At 41.4% G+C, this 20963-nt stretch overlaps 3 protein-coding genes across 5 annotated transcripts; 2 read left to right on the top strand and 1 right to left on the bottom strand.

The window, feature by feature from the left end:
- Nucleotides 1–1091: 1091 nt before the first annotated feature.
- On the top strand, nucleotides 1092–1885 carry LOC115670490 (transcription repressor OFP17). Its single transcript, XM_030591791.1, has one exon. The coding sequence runs from the start codon at nucleotides 1107–1109 to the stop codon at nucleotides 1755–1757; it is 651 nt and encodes a 216-aa protein (XP_030447651.1). The 5' UTR covers nucleotides 1092–1106; the 3' UTR covers nucleotides 1758–1885.
- A 1314-nt stretch (nucleotides 1886–3199) lies between these two features.
- Nucleotides 3200–5952, top strand: LOC115670489 (uncharacterized). Its single transcript, XM_030591790.2, has 4 exons — nucleotides 3200–3413; nucleotides 3582–3720; nucleotides 4188–4321; nucleotides 5235–5952. Exons 1-4 carry the CDS (start codon nucleotides 3232–3234, stop codon nucleotides 5818–5820), a joined length of 1041 nt encoding a protein of 346 aa, XP_030447650.2. The 5' UTR covers nucleotides 3200–3231; the 3' UTR covers nucleotides 5821–5952.
- A 1307-nt stretch (nucleotides 5953–7259) lies between these two features.
- Nucleotides 7260–10671, bottom strand: LOC115670331 (CBL-interacting serine/threonine-protein kinase 10-like). 3 transcript variants are annotated; one of them, XM_056319917.1, is made up of 3 exons: nucleotides 10219–10450; nucleotides 10004–10105; nucleotides 7260–9246 (listed from the first exon to the last, which is right to left on the bottom strand). In XM_056319917.1, exon 3 carries the CDS (start codon nucleotides 8856–8858, stop codon nucleotides 7521–7523), a length of 1338 nt encoding a protein of 445 aa, XP_056175892.1. In that variant the 5' UTR covers nucleotides 8859–9246; nucleotides 10004–10105; nucleotides 10219–10450; the 3' UTR covers nucleotides 7260–7520. The 3 variants fall into 3 exon arrangements, with proteins under 3 accessions (XP_056175892.1, XP_030447446.1, XP_056175891.1); XM_030591586.2 differs by lacking the exons at nucleotides 10004–10105; nucleotides 10219–10450 and adding an exon at nucleotides 10524–10671; XM_056319916.1 differs by lacking the exon at nucleotides 10004–10105.
- Nucleotides 10672–20963: the final 10292 nt, after the last annotated feature.

The following is a 20963-nucleotide window of genomic DNA, read 5'->3' on the forward strand; positions in this document are numbered from 1 at the left end:
TTACTCAGGCATCACAATACCCAATGACTATGACTCATCATTCCCTTAAGTATCCAATACTTAATGGTGAAGCTAAGAACACACTAGTCTCAACAGGATCATTAATATCCACTTAATGATCCATCGACCGGGAACAATTTAAAGATTCAATCTAGCTGTGAACTTGTTACGTATATTCTTAACATCTCAAGAATAAGTTCAGTCACAACTAATTTTATGGAATCATTCATATTGAATGAATACGTCCTTGCCATTAAATAAATAATGAAATTGATAGTACAACTTAAATCTCTAATATGTAACTATTATATGATAACATTAAGCTATACATCTAACAATTCCTTTATGTGAGAAGGCCCCCACGTGTCGTCCAGTGAGGTAGTTGCGTTAGTCTTCCCCCTCTTCACCTTTTTTGTTTTTTTGCATAGAAAATTGAACAGTGAAGAAATTATTGCACCAGCAACATAGTTTCAAGCTTTCCACTGGCAGGTATGATCAACGTGTATATACGATCAAGATATGTGTACATTTAAATAGCTATAGATTGAAGTATCACACATCTTTGACTGCACAGAGTGTAAATGTGCATTCAAATCCCGAAAATGTCGATGATCGTGCAATCAAATCATAATGTCTCCCCATCAATTTGCAAATGGCGAAAGCACGAATGAACATTTAAATAAGTGGATCGTATCCAAAGTCCACTAAGAGATTGCTACATCGATGTTCTACAGAACCCAACATGGCATCCTCTCATGAAATATAGGGTTCCAAATGGCCAAATGGAAGGACAGAGACATGGAAGCATGTCATGGCACTCCTATTCTCTGACTCGAAGACGTGAAATGCACTCAGAAAATCCACCCAACACAGTCAGTCAACTCAGCATATTTCCTGGTATATAAACGCCACCAGAAGCACTTCACACCCATAAATTTCTCCTTGTTTTTTAAACTGACACATAACCAAAGTTGGTCGAAACAGCACTCCCACCAGCTTCTTCAAATCAAAGGTCCTGCTCGCTTCGTTTCTTGAAGATGAAGCACCCACAAACGCACTCACCGTCTCCATCATCCCCTCATCAACCCCAATCATTACAAAAGAAGATGAAACCCAAAGCACACGTCGGCGTTGCCTTCGGATCCAAGCTTCTCAAACCATGCAGAAAACTCCTCCTCGTCTTCAGGCTCAAGAAGGTCACCATAAGAAGACCGCGAGCATCTCCCCGTCACACAGCATCGAAACGAGCCTCCTGCCTCAAAAGGCTCATACCCATCTCCGCCTTCGTTTCGGTCGTCCGTTCCCTGAAGAAGAAAATGAGCGGGAGAGGCAGGCTCAAAGAGGGCAATGCCAAGGGCAGTAAGATCAGCAAACTGCTCTCTGCGTCGGCTATGTCGTATTCCAGACGCGAGAGGCTGCTGTTTCCCTCGCCGATCACGCCGGCACCCTCTTCGGCAATCAGCAACGCTCCCTTGAAGTCTTTGAAGAAGTGGGGTTGGGACAGCAACGGCGGCGACCACGGCGATGGTGTCGACGAATTGGAAGATGCTTGCAGGAGCTTCGAGAGTTACTTGGTGGGAATGATAGTGGAAGAAGGGAAAGTGAGGGATCTCATGGACGTGGAGGAGCTCCTCTTCTGTTGGAAGAACCTCAAGTGCCCCGTTTTCGTCGACTTGGTCTCTCGGTTCTACGGCGAGCTGTGCCGGGACTTGTTCGCCACCACCGACGATGACAAGGTCGACAGTGTCAGTTACTAGTAAGGTTTCGTTGCTGCGGCGATGGAATAAGGTTGGGATGCCAAAGCGATGCGATTGTGATAGAGTTGAAGGAAAACGAGAAACATTATTTCAATTGTCAGTAAACAAGATCAAGATGGTTAACACTATGTTTGGTTGGACCTGGCATGATATATACAGAGTGATAATCCCAGGGCTAGAGATATCGAAACCCGAAGCAAAATTAGTTTACAAAGTGATCTGACGGACTCCTATTGAGAGCTTGAATATAACCCATTCGCTTAAATTGCCGACCGTAATTTGTCACGTCATTTGATAAAGCACCAATCTAGATACAAAGATGGTTTGCTACTTTGGCGATTGTCAAACCTGTCGTCGCCGGTGGTGCCTCATTGATGGGTCGCATCGATGGCACCACCTCGAGGTGTGGTGGGTCATGAACCGAGGGTTGCTGGTAGGGGAGATTGTCGATGATAGCGCATCAATAGCGGTCAAACGCGCAGGGGGTGGTGGCCGGCTGCGGCGGAGGGCGGCCGCCGACTTGGACCGACGGTTTGGGCGAGTTGGTCAGTGGTTCAAAGCTAGGACTAGAGGGCTCTTTCTCGAAGGGCATTTTAACAATTTCATTTGCCAGATAGGATGCAAACTTCCATTCCCTAAAGTAGAGAATGCAAAATGTTGCACCGGTGAAAACTCATGTATCTCTATCATGGGAGAAGAGTTTGATACCCCGAGAATTAGCGAGATTATTATTATTTTCGTAGGGTTTTAGCTAAAAATTTTCTTAATATTAGTTAATCTAAGTCACGAATGAATTTTGGAGCTTAAAAACTCGTATAATGCATGTGAGGGTTGCCATCCTTGGCTTTTTTTCTTTTTTTCTTTTAAGAATAATATTTTAGTGTTCTTGTGTAATGTTTAGTTGAGATTGATATGGCTCCCAACCGTTATCGCGGTGACGCCGAATCACTACCGGCGAGATACAAGACGCCATGTTACTTGAGCAATGCTTGCTTTTTTCCGCTAAGTATTGCTCAAACCCAACCGACCATCTTGCAGGGACCTCGGTCCTAGCGCCGAGGTATCTGGCAAGAGCTCCCCTAGCCCGGGTGCTCAGCGTCTTGGGACTGTGTTCCGGGTCCCATGGGACATGTTCCGGGTGATCGAGGGACCTGAGCCCAAGCACAGGGATCCCAAGTCCGACCGTCCGTGGTCTCCGAGTCCTTCGGCGGGGACCTCTTGGTCCAACCATCGGAGATGATCCGGTGCCGCCGGTGGAGGCAAAATGACTTCTGGGCCCAAAAAAACCGTTCCTCTCATTTCTGGGCCCAGCCCAGAAGAGTCCGGCCCAAAATCTCAACCGAATTTTGAAAGCATATATGCCTTCTCGGATTTTACCAATATTTTTTTCTCGGATATAATCAACGGTCGAATTGCAGAGACCCAGACAAGCACCCACAGAGAGAGAGAGAGAGAGAGAGAGAGAGAGAGAGAGATGCGGAAGAGAAAGGGGCGATCGGAGAAGGCGGAAACCCTAGCCGCCGCCGGAGGATCGGCGGAGATCGGAGAAGAAGGAGGAGGAGGAGGAGGAGGGAAAGGAGATGGAGATGGGAAGTTCTTCGCTTGCTACCTCTTGGCCTCCCTCAGCCCTCGCCACAAAGGCCACACCTACATCGGGTAACCATCTCTACTTCTTCTTCTCCTCTCTTCGTGGTTTTTGGACTCCGGTTCCGTTCGCTTCCGGTCACCGGTCGCGATCTGGCGACGGGCTTGGGGAGCTCTCTATTTCCTCTTTTTGTCGAGCGGCGAGCTGATCTTGAAACCACCGGCCGCGATCTCGGACAGATTCACGGTGAACCCTAGGCGGCGGATCAGGCAGCACAACGGGGAACTGATGTGCGGGGCGTGGAGGACCAAGAGGAAGCGGCCCTGGGAAATGGTCTTCTGCATCTACGGCTTCCCCTCCCATGTCTCCGCTCTTCAGGTTCGGCTTCGCTCTCGGATGGGCCATGTTCCTTCCTAATTACTCGCGCGAATCTAGCCTAGGCTCGGTTCTGATTGAAAGAACTATCTCAATGGCAAATTTTTAGAAGGTTGTTTTGCAGAGCACGAGCCAATCAATCTCTGTCTTTTGGGTTGTTTCATGAGCTAACTCGTTGCGAATGATTTAGAATGTATCTGTAGTTTCTTAAGACGAGAGATCCTCTTATTATGCAAAGGTCTAGACTTGCAAAAAGTTTAACAATTTCAGAGTCTCGTTCACTCTGTTTCTTCTCACGATGGTGACTTAAATTGGGTCGTCGGTTCATAGTTTTTGTGCACTTTTTGTATTGTGATTCCCAAAAGGGTTGATTTTTCCGTTGTGGTCTTGCCTTCGAATGGAGCTCTAGCTATGCGTTGATGTAGTGTTTTTGCCTAATGCATTTTCCTTTGATCGCGGAAACACTACAGTTCGAATGGGCCTGGCAGCATCCGAGAGAATCCTTGGCCGTAAGGACGGCAGCCTCGGAATTCAAATCCCTGTCTGGGATAGGCAACAAGATCAAACTGGCATACACAATGCTTAATCTCCCATCTTGGCAAAGGTATCTACTGTCTTCCCTTTTTCTTCCCACTTAATTATTACCTGTATCAGACCGTGGGCCTGTTTGGTTAAGCATTTCCAAGGGACTTTGGGCCTTGGCCAAATGCAAATAGCGTTTGGCAATTTTTTTAGAGCACTTTGGAGAAATGCAATTGCATTTCCAAAGGTCTCTAAAAGCCTTTAGCCAAGGCAGGTCCAGAGGAACTTAAGCAAATTGTATTTTCCGAATGCAAGTTTAATGTTCATCACACTCTTCATTTTCCTTGAGCAGCAGGTTCGGAGGCCGGCGACCGCCGCCTGAGGGGTCGCGTGACTGCCGCCGCCAAGGGATCGCGCAATCCCGGCCCCGGCGACCGCCACCTGAGGGTCATGAGACCCAAGCGACGCCTGAGGTCGAGTAGCCCCGGGCAGCCGTTGCCGGGGTTGCGCGACCTAGGTGACACTTGAGGTCACGTGACCCAGGCGACGCTTTAGGTCAAGTGACCCCAGGCGGTGGTCACTGGGGTCGCACGACCCAGGCAAGCGTTGGCCTAGGGTTGCCCGACCTTAGGCGTCGCTTGGGTTGCGAGACCCAAGCAAAACTTGAGGTCGGGCAACCTCAAGTGGCACTGGCCGGAGGCGGTTGGTGGCTGAGCTCCATTTCAAACTTTTTTTAAGAAAATAAAATATTAGCAAAAGTCCTTTACAAATTAGTTTTTACTTGACGGTATTTAGGCCGAAATTGCTTTCAAATGTGATTTTAAAATATACTTTACCAAATATTACTTACATTTCGGAAAACCCCTTCAGCCCAAAGGCCTTTGCAACTTGCCAAAAACATTCCCCCAAAGTTGAACCAAACGGGCCCTAGTGTCCGTTGATAGAGTTCAGGTTGGTCTGCCCGGAACTTATGCATTCTTTTCCCTGGAAACTAGTTTCAAAATCAGAGTGAATTATTTTTCAACAAAATACACAAAGCATTCTGCTGGTTGCCCGAGTTTGCCCGAGCACATGAAGGTTCAGATTTGCCCCATGGATGAGCTCCCGTGCTATTCTGATGGAATTGCAGTTTCGATGCCAGACGATGAATGGGAAGGTGAGGCGGAGGTAGATGACAAGGATTGTAATGCTCACAGATTGGAGGAGCAGTTGGTAAGAGATGAAACGATTAATAATCTGCGCAACGATGAACCATGGGTACACCGGCCCATTTATGGAGAAGATTATGGTGCCGGCTTTTTGCCAGTTGGAGTACAATCTTCAGTCAACCCCAGCTCTTTTTCCTCAGATGAAGGGAGGAGTGCCAAGTTAAACAACCAGTTAGAAGAAAAATTGCCTGAGACAGCGTCGACTGCTAATAACAGCCAAGAGACCAGTAGATGTATTGCGTCTGAGGAAATTGAGATCATAGAACTGTTCACCCCATCGCCGAATTGCACATCTTCTTCGGGTAAGAGGAGAAGGGTTTCTACCATTTGTCCTGAAATTATTGACTTGACTCAGTCTCCCATTTTTGTCTAATTATAGAGCGTAGGATGCTGTAGTTTAACTTCAGAATAATGATGGAATCATCTGTAATAAGGAAGTGCTTCCAATTGTGCTTTAATAAACGTATGCGAAGTAGATCGCTTCTGGCGATCAGGTTCCTGTAAAGGCAATTAGTTGCATTCTAGAGGACGAGTAACTTCTTGTTGGCTTTGAGGAAAGCTGATGCAGCAGTTGCAGTCGGCAAATTTACGAAATACGCGAGCAAAATGTTCAAATTTTGAGGGAAGAGTATATAACAATGTCATATATTTTGTTGTTTCGCGAACCCATCAAGTATTCTAATTCATTGCACAAAAGATTCTGGAATTCTTTTTAACCTAACTTAAAGTATCATTGTAATCACATAAACATTACAGCCATATCAAGAGTTATTCCTGACATAGAACACGAAGAAGTAGAGTTCACGTTCATAGAACTAGCACCATTTACTCTGGACAGCTAAACAAACGAAGAACTGCCATCACTCACAAGATCGACAATTTTCATGGCTTTAAGCAGAGTTCATTCGACACTTGGTTTGGCCCTCCCCTATAAAACGATTCTAACTTTAAATGATTGTAAGTTTTTTTGGAATATAGCGACCCCTTTGCATGTTGCCATTAGTGTCCCAAAACCGCCACAAAATATTCGGTTTGAGCCAGAAAGGAATGAAATAGCGCAAAGTGTCCATAATTTTTTATGGAAAGAACATAGTAGGCCTCGGGCATTAGTAGCTGTTAATTTGTATCGAGTTAAAGACTCGCCGCTTGTGCATCCATGTACACTACAATTGCATAGCCAACTATTGACCAACCTTTGGCCAAAACAAGAAAAGAGAAGCCAAAAAAGAAAAGAAGGATATTAAACCATTCCGCAGTCCAAATTGCGACCTCAAAGCCGGATGCACCTACTGTTCTTGCAAAGCTACAATCCAATTTGCTGCTTCATCCCTAATGAGTTGTGACACCATTACCACCCTCTAAAATGATCTCGTCCTCTTGAAGATCTATTAATGCTGAGTTTATTATTTGCGACATCCTTGTCTTGACTTTGGTTTGGGATTGCGTACAGAAAAAAGATTACCGCAAGAAGTGCACGGTTGCACAAGAACCTTGCTTCAAACACTTGTTTAGTTTTCATCTTTTTAAATAAACCATTGATGGTATGAAGGTATTCATGAGTCTTATGCTACTCAAACTTAGAAAGTCATGTACCGTGCTCTTACAAAACCTTCCTTTTCAAAATCACTAGTGTATAAAATTAACAAGAATGTCATTTAAACTTTCGACCTTTCTTTCTATCGATATATCCTGGCCTGGTGGACGCAGTCACCACTCATAAGCTACCATATAAGCTTTACATTTCATAGCAAATAGTGCATCGACAACTTTATTCAGGTCACCATAAGCGATATCTAGATAAGGGAGTTCGCGTGATAAAAACGTAATGTACCACTTCAACAGTGCGCTTTGAGGCACATCTATGTTTATTATTATCTCTTTGTCCCAACAGAGATTACACAAAATCGACAGGCCTGCAGTTGACCTAAGACATGTGGTAAGTAATGCAACAATACATACAGTGGAGGAAATCAAGAATATCTCATATACAAGAGCAAGCAAAAGCACAAGCAGGGAACCGGAGAAGTCAGTCAGGAACTAATCTAAAAATTGTTGCTGCAGCTGGTACTGCATTTACTGTGGCTGTGGGTGTTGCTCACCTTGCCACACCCAAACAATGTCGTCAAGAGCAGGTCTTATATCTTCTTTCATTGTCTTCTGATATTCCATCGTATCCCCGCTAGCTTTCTTAAGTTCGATCAAGTGAAAAGACGGCGTGATCTCAAAGATCTCCGCATCAATGCCAAGGATCCCCTTCCTACCTTCGTTAAGCCCTTCCAGTTTTAGCAAACCCGTGTCGTTCTTCATCACCCTCAGCCTAAAGCAGTTTGCGATTTCCTGTAGCTTAGATAAGATCACAGAAGCAGGTTGTCTAGAGGTGAATCTTTCCTCTCTTTTCGGGGAGAATTCCCCGAACAAGCCGGAAAGATCAAAGCCAGCAGAAAAAGAGATGATATCAAAAGCATTCAGATTTGGAGGTTTTTTGTGCTCCGCCTTTGACTCGTTAGGAATACTGCTACTCTCGGATGAACTAGAACTGCTCGACTGCGCAACACCCATGTCCCTGTTCTCCATTTCCTGCATAATCTGTTTGTTGGAGATTAAACCTTTCCTAAACCAAGAACTTTCCTTTATCTTGGCTATGGAAATCCGTGTACTAGGGTTTGGGTCTAATATTTTGCTTATAAGGCGCCGAACTTCTGGAGGGAACCAACTAGGGCTTCTAAAATCTGCTCTGCCTATCTTCCTATACATCTCCATCAAATTTGAATCATGAAAAGGAAGATAGCCTGCCAACAGAACAAACAAGACCACCCCGCATGACCAAATATCAGCTTTGGCCCCATCATAGCCTTTTTGGCCAATCACTTCAGGAGCCACATAAGCAGGAGTGCCACAAATTGTATGAAGCAGCCCATCTTGGCGCTTGGATTCTGCGAGTGCACTTAATCCAAAATCAGACACCTTCAGATTGTCATTCTCGTCTAGGAGTAAATTCTCTGGTTTGATGTCTCGATGATAAACATTCCTGCTGTGGCAGAAATCAACTGCGTTTATAAGCTGTATGAAGAATTTCCTAGCGACATTCTCCTTCAGCTTTCCTTTAGAAACCTTATTAAAGAGCTCACCACCTTTAGCATATTCCATGACAAAGTAAATTTTGCTCTTGGTGGCCATTACCTCATAAAGCTGCACAATGTTAGGGTGTTTAACAATTCTCATAACAGAGACTTCTCGCTTGATTTGATCCATCAGACCAACTTTAAAAACTTTTTCTTTGTCTATGACCTTAATAGCTACACTCTGGCTTGTCCGAAGACTTCTCCCATAGTAGACTTTTGCAAAGGTGCCTTGACCAAGAAGTCTTCCTAGTTCATATCTTTGAGTCAACACACTGGGTTTATTTTCCATACCAAATTTAAAAAAAAATCTAAAAAGCAATGCTATGGTGCTGGAGTAAATATATTTTCAAGCTGCTTAATCTTCTCCACAGAAATATTGCACCAGAACAACAGCCATTTCATGACTAGAGGATCCATTCTGAAGTTGAGGCAATAGATCTAAACAGTCGAGTTCCAAATCACCAGTCTCATCATGCATCAGGAAGGACAGCTTTCTTACTCTTCCAACCTCAAGAAAACTTGAGACAGAGTCTAATTCTGTTAGACACCTTTCAGCATTGCCTATGTTCCCTGCTGAGTAAGATGTAGCGAGGCATGAAAGATGCTATATATAAAGCAAAAGCTTTCAAGAGAGACTTGGTGATTTGGGGAATGTTCAGACAAATAGATCCTCCGACCTGAATACAAAGAGAAGAATGTTTACTAAACAATCAATGAAACAGCCTTTAATACTCTCATGGAACATAATTAGAAAACGGTATCTAATATTCATTCTCAAAGAGCAAAGGCACTAAAAACCCAAATATCGACGTTTGAAAATCCACACAAGCTATTACCACTTCCAGAAGGGATCCCAATAAACAAGAAAGTAAATTTGGATACCTTTGCAAAACAAATAGAAAATTAATGAGATGCTTTCAGGAATCATGACGACTTCTAGAGCAGAACTAGCTCAGAGACACTCATACATACACTTAGAATTCAATTGTGCGCTGGTAGCATATGCAGACTTTGCAAAGATATGTCAAAGAGCAGAGTTAAAAAATGAAGGAACCATATGAACAAAATAAAGAATTCATAAATAAACCAATCCAACCTACAGAGAGCAGTTTCCAGGAACCATGTGAAGTCCAGCAGTAACAATAAACGATTGCACATCACCATAAAATAGTTAAGCAAATCATTGGTGCATCCGAGGTAGGCCGAGCGATGGCCAAGGTCTAGAAACAAACCGAATGCATCACAAACAAAAACCCCTTTTCCCTCCCTTTGCAATAATATATGTACTATGTAGCTCAAGAATTCAATGGAAACAATTTCAAGAAAAGGGTCAAAAGCTCATAAAACCCAATGAGAATCGAGGTCCAAGAGGAAACCAAAACAATGAACAAGGATGAACAGAAAAAGAAAGCAGATGTCTAATGTTCATTGTACCCGGTGACAGGCCAATCCTCTACCCGACCGAAAGAAACCATTACCAACCTCCAGCTTGGGCTATCTACACCTAATACCAGATTAACTTATGTCGATGATCACCTGGAAAAAAAAGAAAAGAAATCACACCCACAAATAATTTGTTCCAAAGCACTCGGCCCCCCCTTATCAGAACTCGCAGATCACAAATCCGATCGGATCGAAACGGCGCTGACCTTGGCGACTCCGAGAGAATCACCGCCCGACAACATTCGCAAAACGAAACAACCCAACACGTCTGGAATGAACCCATCACAGGAAAGAACACAAAGCTTGCAATTTTCGATTTTCTTGGTCTCCGTTCTGGATTTTTGGATTGGAAACGCTAGAAGCTCCCAAGTCAATCAAACAAACAAACAAACAAGAAGCAGAGCTCATCCCCGACAAAGATTAGCCATTTCTTGATAACAAAGAACCGAGGAACCATGGAAGAAGAACAGGTGGACAAGAGACAAAAAAGAAGAAACCTCGGGCGATTTACCTCCGCACGATGATTGGTGTCGGAGACGAAGCTGCGAATGGATCCAAAAACGGACAGAGGGAAAAGAGAAATCCCCAGAGCCTCGTACTGTTGCGTTATTATAATTAATTAATAATTATGAATTTTTTTTTCCAATAATTCATAATTATTTTCCAATAATTATGAATTATTGGAAAAGATGAATTAATGTCAGTTCCACGAATTTATTCGAGGCAGGCCCGACGGAATATTTATTGTGGTTCAAGTGAGCTTCGAGCCCCGATCCGATCCCACCGAGCGTGACGTAATGATTGGCCTGAATTTTTAAGGGATAACGACATAAATGATATTTAAATTTTGACCAAATATATAATACCATCCCCGAATTTTAAATTTATTTAATGTGATTCTTGAATTTTAACTTAATGTGTAATGCCGTCATTAGACTTTTGATACATATTCAATTTAGTATATGAACTATATAAAAATGTTCGATATTGTCATTTCATTAATTTAAGTTTAGAGAATAATATTGAACGTTTTCATCCGTCCAGGAGCTAAATTGAACAAATTAAATGTTTGGGAATGATATTGCACATTTGGCTAAAGTTACGAGACTATTTGTGTCATTTACCCAATTTTTAATTAGTGGAACAGTCTTGCATTGGGTAGGGTCGAGCCTTTGTTAGTTGGGTTGGATTTGTGATTTTCACGTGGCCCATGGGCTAAAAATTGGATTAAAATGAACTATTTCATTAGGTTAAACAAATTGTAAAAATAGCTATTCCATGCACATTCCTGCTCTATTCTATTCTTGTGGACCAGTTATCCCATCCTTACTTTTATTCCTTTCCGCGAAGCAAACGAACCATTCATAACAGTCAAGTCGTAAAAAAGAACATTGTACTAAACTAAAGCATATTAGAATCGCAATTTTTTTTTGTTATTTAAATTTGTGTTCGGTACAGATTTTCAGTGAATAAGCATTTGGAAAAAAAGTAGCGAACCGAGAAAGAGGGAAAAAAAATTATCAATCTATCAGAGGTTTGATTACTTGTTAATGTATAAGTAGCAAGATTTGTCTGTAAAGTAGTTGACTTACACGTGGCACCGGTTTATTCTAAAAGCTTATGAAGAAACCATTTTTATGGTACTAGCCACAATATAAAATCCGTCTCTTGATGATCCAAGTGATAAGATGAGGATTCATGTGCGCGCGTGTTGTTAAAAGTAGCATGCGTACTCTACGCCACTCCACCTTATTGAAGGTGGAAAAGCTAACATTTTGAGTAAGCTTTTTAATCACAAATGTATGGATATCCACAGGAGAAGGTTGACATTCTCTTTTCTTGGTTTTTTTGTTAATGGAAATTATAATAAAACTCGGCAAAAGTAAGGATTAACTAAGTTGCTTATCAAAATGATAAGTGGGCTTGAGGGCCCAGTGCCCCCTTATTACTATCTTATTTTTTAGGCCCGAACCAACCCCAAGCCTCGGATCTTGGCTGGACGTCAGATCGAGTCGGATTGATGACGCCTTTTGCTGGACTCTTTGAGGTGGATAGTCACCATCCACAGCCAAGCCCAAGAGTTGCGGCAATCATGGAGAGAGAGAGACAGACAAATAGACAGACAGAGGCAGCTCGAGCAATGGTCACTGTCGTGAGCTGAGGTCGACGTAAGGTTGCCGGAGATGGCAATGGCAGATAGGCGGCGATGCGGGTAGATGGGAAGGCATATGTGAGAGAGGAGAGAAGGAGGAGAGAGAAATGAGAAGGAGAAGAGTCAAATTCAAAAATCGAGACTTGGGAGGCCAAAGCAAAAGGATATCGTATTGGTTTGACTTAGAAATTAGTTCAAGAACAACAAATTCAATATTGAATTCAAAAGGCAAGGACTATAGTGTTAAAAGTTTCCTTTTAAAAGTGGACTTTTGCCTCCAATTAGACTTTGGTCATCATTCTCATTTCTCACATCACACATATATAATGTCACAAGTAAAGCTCGTTGAATACTCCATGTTATAGAAATTTTAATACCTCGGAAATGACAATTGGTGAGTATGAGAATTATTGACATAAATCTCAATAAAAAAAATCATGACAATTGGTGAGCATGAGTATTATTGACATAAATCTCGATAAGAAATTACAACCTCATTCATACCAAGGTTTCGGCAGAAAATATATTTTCTATTTTACGCCGTAATGGTAATATATATATTTAAAAACTAAAGACGAATCTATAAAAAAAAGGGAAATTATGTTAAAACTCGGCAAATGTGAGGAGGGAGGGAGGATAGAGAAATGAGAAGGAGAAGGGGTGGTGAATTCAAAAGTCAAGACTTGGGAGGCCAAAAGAATGTCAAATTAGAAAATAAGTTCAAGAATAGCAAATTCAATTTAAAATTTCTGCCAAAAGTCAATTTAAAATTTTTCGACCCAAAAAAAAATTTAGGATTTCAAAAAAACCAATAATTATGATGTTACAAGTTTCGTTTGGAAGTAAACTTTTCGGTTCACATAGACTTTTGCCATCATTCTCGTCTCTCATATCTCATATTCAACGTCACGAAGTAAAACTCGTTGAATATGCCACGCGCCAGAAATTTTAATACCTCAAAAATTGACAATTAGGTAAAACTCTAAACATGAGTTTATAATGGGAATGGAATTATTTTGTCGAGAAATTGTCCAATTCGAAAAAAAAAAAGTCCATAATTTGCTCAGAGTTTCTCAAGATACAAGGTCGAGGAGCTCGTTGAATGTTACTTAATTATTGTATTGGATTTTCGTTCTGCTTTTTTTTTTGGATATCTTGTGTTATTAGTATCTTGGAAATTGAAATATTCCTAATTAAATATATTTACCGAGTGCTCTACCAAGATCTTATTGTAAGGTTACCGATACTAATTGTGAATAATCATAATGGGACATTAAGAATCAGCCAAAAAAATCCTGATTTCGCGAGAGATGTTAGCTTCTGTTAGATTTTCATATTAGTGTCTAATATTAGGTCGGAGATTATTTGATTTAATTGTGCCTACCATTTGCATGCTTTAACCCTTGACAATTTAATTTATCCACTAATCTAAACTACCACTAGGGATTCTTGTAGGAGTTTCTAGATAATTATAAGAAAAAATCTTGGAAAATTTAGAAAATGGAACTATTGATTTAACATTGGGCTTCGTTGTCCGATGAAGTGGGCTGTTTCTACACGATGAGTGTTGACAGTGATTTGTCAACATGCATCCATCAAGCATAACACCCCCATTTCATTTGCACTAGCCCATCACTGAGCAAACACTTTTACAAGTTTGGAGAATGTGGAGGCTGGGCTTACTTTTTTTTTTTTTTTTGAGTTTTGGATTGTCACGCCACCCGAATTCATAATAAAAAATCAATAGAAATGTATAAAACTTTATCGTTTTCAATTTAACATTGGGATAAACATTATAATCACTCGAAATTTATGAGTACATTTTTCTTTCTCACTATCAATCGTTCTGATATTTTATTTCTAATTTTAGTTAAACTTAACTAGAACATAAGACTCATTTGCGAAATGGGCTTTTATGGTATCTCGAGAGAACAATCCTCTGGAAAAGTGCTATTCCAATTTTTAGGTAACTTAAGTCGTGCCCCAGTGCACTTGTTAATATAGTCTATCAATAGAACAATCCATTATCCTTAGGACAGTATACTTATTTTCATTGGTCTAGGGCACGGGGAATGGAGGTACAACCACCTAAAGATCCATGCAACACCCTACAAGCAAGCATCATGGACCATAAGTCCAAGTCTTTGGCTTGTGCAAAAAATCCCGATTAAAAATAGTTTGCACGCAGTTTGTAGGGTTTCAATGAATTGCCTTCGGGAAATCCTCTAGCACCCAATCACAATTAGTGCGATTTCAACAGGTTGCCTCCAGGTCCTACGCCGGAAATCCTCCAACATCTAACCAACCGTGCTAATCCTAAATGGCATTTTTATCGTTATTCCCTTACCAAATATCGTACGACACAAACCTTCTCAAGATTTCAACAAACAATCTTCATATATTCTTTGTGTGATCCAAACGATGTTGACAGATTCCGATCCTCTTATCAATGGGAATCGGTAGAAATAATGCCGCAAATGAGAAACCCAGATCATTCTTAACTGAGAAAAATTAGATGGTCTTCGCATCATTTTTCAAATTTCGACCAAGAAGACGATGCAAAAACACACACACACACACAAAAAAACTGTAATTAAAGCTCCTGCAAAGAGTCAAACACTCATTCAAGACAAAAAAAAAAAAACATGTCTGTGCAAAAAATATTAAACTAAAAAGAAAGGAAACGCAAATTCGCCCCGAGGGTGAGGCAATGCAATCATCATACTAACGTCGGCAAGCCTCTTTAAATTCCTCACCTGTCCATCCTTTAGTTACTTTATGTTGGGATCGCATTGATGTTGTGATTTATCTTCAATTTTTTTCATTTTTGAAACTTGGAACTTTGGCTATGTTCATCAGTAGCAAAAACAGTTCCAAACATCAATATAGCCACTTAAGATCTATCTTTAATATACTAAACTATTTTCATTAGGGGTGATCAGTTTCCGATTCGGCTCGATTCCAAAGTGGAACCGAGAACTGGACTGGGAGAAGACCTGTTGATCGTAGAATCAGGAACTGGACCAAACCAACAGTCCAATGGAATCGATCACTTTTTTTTTTTCACTATTTAATGCCATCTTTTCATGTTGAATTAAGTATCCTCAAATTGAAAAAATGAATAAAAAAACATGCTTCACTTAGAGTTTAGTTCACATTTCATTAATTTTTTTCAAAAAATAAAAAATAAAATAAAGTACATGTTGTCGGTCCGGTTTCGTCCGGTTCCCTTTGGAACTGGGAACTGGACCTATACTCCCAAGAACCGGACCAAACTGGCCAATCTGGTCCTGTCCGATCTGGGTGATCCCGGTTTGGACTATTCATTTTGCACACCCCTAATTTTCATAACCATTTAAAGCGAAAAGTCTTATTTTCTCTTCCAAGAAATATCAATTAAGTAGCTTTGGTTATGAAATAAAAACGAAAACAAATGGAAACATGTGGATTCAGAGAGCTAAAGTTTTATCAAGATATATATGTTTCTTTCCCTAAGAAGATATGAGACTTTAGTGCTCAACCGTTGACGATCAACTAAGTATATAACCGACTTAGATAAAAATGAGACTTCAGAGTTCGGCCATCACTATTATATGGACACGGTGTACATTCAAATCCGTGGATCTCGTGGTGCGATGATTTGTGTCCATTTTATTTTGATACATATTAGGTTGATAGAACAGGGGCCGGTGGAGTTTTTGGCTCTCTCCACAGGAATTGCGTAGAGACAAAGCGCGCATGGCCCAGCTCTGCGACGTGCAAACCAAAAGTTGATCCTTAGACGAATTTCGACTCAACTTGTGAGATTTTGGTGGGATCGCCAACTATTCTAAAAACTTAAGCTATTTTATAAAACTTTTGGACCCTCGAATTTATGGAAAGGTAAATAGGATCTGAAAAGATTTGAACTCAGAATCTCCAGCTCTGATACCATTTGAGATTTTAGTAAGATCACTATCAGCTGTTCTAAAAACTTAAATTGTTAAATGAAGATATAATTTAATATTTTAATTATTCTATCACAGCCTTTTTAGACTCGTCAATGACGAGTGCGAAAGAGATATGCGACGGAATCAAAGTCCGATTTCTCCACCACGGGCCAGAAAAGTTTTGAAAAATAGATTGTCACATTCTTCACGTCCAACGAAAAACGTCAAAAGACAAGTTGAAGCGGCGATTAAGAGCTCTCGTTGAAGGGTCTTTGTGGTTTGCGATCGATGCTTCAGTCATCATTCAATGAGATCGCGTTGATCACACGCGAAGACGAAGAAGAAGAAGAAGGTGATGATGATCTGGTAGCTTGGAATCTGAGCATGTCAGACGTCAACCTCAAAAAGAGACGTCAACCTCCACTCCACAATATCAAGTTCCTTCACGGCAACCGCCCACACTCCGCCACTTGTTGGCCGTTTCATGTTTTCGTCCATCGGTGTCCACACTCATCCCTGTTGTTAGGGAGTAATGTCACGGAAAGAAGTTTGTACGGTTCACGGAAAAAATTAAAGATGCGAGAAAAACGAGTAAATAACGGATCGGATTTTATGTGGTTCGAATCAGGTGTCGGAACATTTTTTTATAGGAAGAGCAGCAGCTATGACTACATCCTGAACAAGGAAGATTACAAGCTTGGATCGAAAGCTCTCTTATAGTCAGGCTCTGGATTACATCCGATCGATCAATTGAAGTGTTCTCTTCACCCAACTCCTAGAGAGAAACCTTAGAAAACACTAGGAAATAGCCTTCAGGAATGGGCCCGTTTGTTGGGGGCACCGGGAGATACTCAAGTCACGAATTAGAGATCGCTCATTCATATCTCACTAATTGCGCACAAGCATTTTTGAATAAGGGTCACATGTACAGACCAAAATCCTATTGCAAGATGTTTCATGGACCTAATCGATCTCTGTGCTTGTACCCTTGGATCGTTAGAAAAGCACATTCACCTCCTGAGTTCCACATGAAACAGAGAGACATCAAAAGTCGGTATACACTCCTACAGAAATAGGCATGAACGAGCGGTAGGTGAACGCCACGTGACAAAGTATCCAACATTTCTGGTTGTTCTGATAGCTTCCCACCTCCATGGACGAACAACAGTGGAACCACCCAAACACAAATTATCTCCGGACCGAACGAACGAGACTTGCCTGTGGGAACTCGGTCTCGATGCAGAAAAACTTCCACATTAGGTCGGCAGTGCGTGACGTCCTTTGTAAGCTCATATTAGATAAATCTAGAACAACGATGACGACTTCATGTCATGGGAGAAGTGATCCGTCATGTCATTCTAATCTGAACAGGCGTAGGTCTGTTTCAAAGACTATCAAGCTATTACTTGGCTTTTGGCCAAGACAGTGGACGTGTGTCATTTGTCTGTCCATTGCATTTTCAGCGGTGTGAAAGGAATGTGGAGGCCTACATTGACCTCACATGTTCCTTTCCCCCATGGACCCTTTCTTGAAAAAACAAGAAGAAAAATTGACCCGGTCAAGTGATCAGCATCAATCAATGTTCGAAAAAAAGAAAGTAAATGGGTATAAGTACAAACAATTATTTCTCAACACATCAATATAGTTAAAAAGATATAAGTGATATACCAACTTAATCATAATCTATTAACTAAGTTTTTTTGATGAAATTGGATTCACGGTAAAGCATCTTAGTTAGTGGTAATAAGTATAATTACATGGACGCGTAGGATCATGCCCCTTCTATCAAATTGAGTATCGGACATCATATCATTAATACGATTGTTAAATAAGTTTTTTCAAATATGGTACCGCTCTGATTTATACCCCCAATTCTAAAAAAACTGCACATCAAACTTGTATTTTTTTATTTAGTGAAATATGGAATGCCAATTTCTCGCTCAATAATACCTACATACATGCACATGGATATTCGTTTGCATGAACAAAGATATTTCGTTAAACAATAGGAAAATGAGTGCATCCTAGGTCGTATGGAAGAACCTAATGAATATTTAGGTATAACCTCTCTATACTTCTCGGATAAAACTTGCGCATACATGCGTACAAGACTAAACCTAGGACTGTCCAAAGTAAGCAAAAGACATCCTCAAATAACGAACGTCGTACCATAACACCCCATCCCCATGCACTTCCCGTCACCGCCGCTCCCCTGGTGGCCGTAGAGCAGCGCCACGACATACCCAAAGATGAAGGATCCGATCGGGATGTTGGCGACCAGGATGTTGCGGTTCACACCGAAGTTCTTAGTCCCGAAGAGCTCTGTGGTGGTCGCCACAGAGATGGACGCGATGGCCTCGGTGCAAACGTCGACGATGGCAGAGCTCATGTAGAGCGCCGCCGTGGCAGGGCTGAGGAGCAGGAAGTAGGCTTCAACCATCGGTGCCACGAATGCTGCCATCGGTGCTGGTCTCGACACCACGTGCTTCCTCCTGAAAAAAATGGGTTGAAAAGAAAGTGGGCACTTTATGACTTAAATTCGGACCATGCCTCAAATTCTTGGACCTTTAAGAATTTTGTCCCTAAAGTTTGCGTCCATTCACATGTCGCAACATTGATCCTCGCTCCATCATTGGAACAAAAGAGCCTACTTTTTTCACCTAAAAGTGGACGGAAAAAAAATGCACGAAAGCGATAATACATAGGACGAATTTCTTCAAGCGATGTAACGTTACATCATCCGATGCAAGCGCATACGTAAGCGCAGCTTCTTATAGTCGACAATGCCCTAAACAAGATCTTATCTTCACATGCATATGAACATCTTGCTTAGAACGTGTCTAACATCGGGTTGTTTTCTTGTTGCTCGACAGAAAAGAAGAAAAAAAAAGATTGTATCGAGATGGTGCTCCATGCTACGTATAAGTGGTTGGACTAGCTAGGAAATAAAAATCAAGCTACATGGCCTTCTTCAATAAGGCGGAGAGCAATTAATGCCGACTGCCATGAAGTAGACTTTGAGACCCACCCCATCGACGAAGACATTTACGTACGAATCGCATGGTCGTTCGTCCACGAGAAACTTGGCGGCAATCAATGAACTCCACGCTTAGCTAACAATCTAACTTCTAACCACCACGTAAATTCAAGAGGTGTTCCTTATGATGAATAGGACTACGAGCCCACCGTCCGCTTTTTTGCCTGGCCCTGGACCGTCCGCGTCGACGACCCCCCCCCCCCCCCCCCCCCGCGGAACGGCAGTGTCGCTAGCGACATGACCATTGCCAAGACAGAATTGAAGGGCAACTATGCTTAAGTTCTAGCTCCAGTCCCATCGCGCCTGTTGTGTGCGACGTGGACTATATCAGTGTTGACGCTGACGATAAGCCACTAGCGGCTAGTGGCGAGCAAGACGGCGACCTAGCGGTGGAGCGGCAAGTTGTGGATCGCAACGACATAGCACACCATGTTGATCAACCAAATGCTATTCCCGATGAGGAGGAACATTTTGGGTGTTGAAAATATATGTCGAGTTTGAGCCCGCAATTTTATTTTCCTAATTCAAGTATATTACCTATTTGAGTGGTTTTCTAGTTGGAGTAGGACTTCCAAAAGAAATTCTTATTTAAGATCTAACTCTTATATATATATATACTATATATATATATATATATATATATATAAGAAGTGTCTTCATTGTAAAGAGCATCCAAAGGCGACTTTTTCGTGAAATACATCCTGAAGCAATTCAAAAGTGTTGAAGTCAATACATCTTGTGGTTAGATTTGTGAATGTTTTTTTGAGATTGAAAGATTTTTTCGTGGGAAATTTTGGGGCTAGACACTATGTGAGTTACCGGGTGTAAGTAGGGGCTAGAAAACACTAAAGTGTTTAAGTGACTCAAGTATAGTTGTAATCTCCGTTGTATCGCTTGATCTATAGTAGAGTCATCTACTGCTCTCCCCGTGGAGTGTGGGTCACACCAACCTAACCACATAAATTTGGTATTCGATTTATTTTCTTGTTCTTGTTATTTTATTATTCGATCTACTAACAATTGATATTAGAGCTATTCTTTTTCCTTACTAAATTTAATGATAACCGTACCATCTTTCTTTTTTGTGAACTGAGATTCTATGGACTGAATAGGCCTGGAATTCTGATGGAGTTTTCATTGTTAGTTACCCAAGTGTGAGGGAGTAACTTAACTAGTTGATCTCGAGGAATTTGCCTGGGTATATGGACGCAATGGCTATGGTATAAAGATTGAACAAATACCAATAAAGCCACTTGAATTCTTATGAGAATTCGTCTTCAAGATTGCGAAAGGCATTCAGAAGTTATCTTAAAAGCAATAAAGAACTTGACCGAGCTTGCTAAAGGCTAGAATGAACTTTTGGAGGAGATATCTCCGTTCGGGTTGGATACACAGGTTGAGAAAATGGATCTAGCGCAGGAGCAAGTTTCCCTTCTTGAAGGAGTTTAATTTGCAACCAGAAGTGAATCGATGGCAACAGAAGAAGGAAAAGTAAAAATCGATAGATTTTAATGTGAAAGATTTTGGTTTCTGGAATATGTAGACTGAGAATTATCTTTGCCGGAGGAATTCACACTTATCCTTATCTAGGAGAAAGCTAGAGTCAGTGAAGCAAGTTGATTGGAAATTGTTGGATAGATAAGCATTGGGTGTTAATCGGTTGACGTTGGCTCGTATTGTCGCGTTTAACATTGTCAAAGAGAATACCACTACGGGACTGATGAATGCCCGATCAAATATGTGCGAAAAAGCTCTTTACGATCACAAGGTCTACTTGATGCAATAGCTGTTTCACTTCAAGATGGGCGAAAGTACGTCGATTGTTGAGCATAT

This window comes from Syzygium oleosum, unplaced genomic scaffold (assembly GCF_021117445.2).
Source record: "Syzygium oleosum isolate NSW1041296 unplaced genomic scaffold, Sole_v2.1 Sole_v2.19, whole genome shotgun sequence".
NCBI classification, from domain to species: Eukaryota; Viridiplantae; Streptophyta; class Magnoliopsida; order Myrtales; family Myrtaceae; genus Syzygium; species Syzygium oleosum.

Excerpts from the sequence above, each read along its gene's own strand:
- LOC115670490 (XM_030591791.1), top strand. The coding sequence starts at position 1,107 with ATGAAACCCAAAGCACACGTCGGCGTTGCCTTCGGATCCAAGCTTCTC.
- LOC115670489 (XM_030591790.2), top strand. The coding sequence starts at position 3,232 with ATGCGGAAGAGAAAGGGGCGATCGGAGAAGGCGGAAACCCTAGCCGCC. Across the intron at positions 3,721-4,187 it reads CCCATGTCTCCGCTCTTCAG|TTCGAATGGGCCTGGCAGCA; the intron begins GTTCGGCTTCGC and ends GAAACACTACAG. Across the intron at positions 4,322-5,234 it reads AATCTCCCATCTTGGCAAAG|TTTCAAAATCAGAGTGAATT; the intron begins GTATCTACTGTC and ends CCTGGAAACTAG.
- LOC115670331 (XM_030591586.2), bottom strand. The coding sequence starts at position 8,858 with ATGGAAAATAAACCCAGTGTGTTGACTCAAAGATATGAACTAGGAAGA.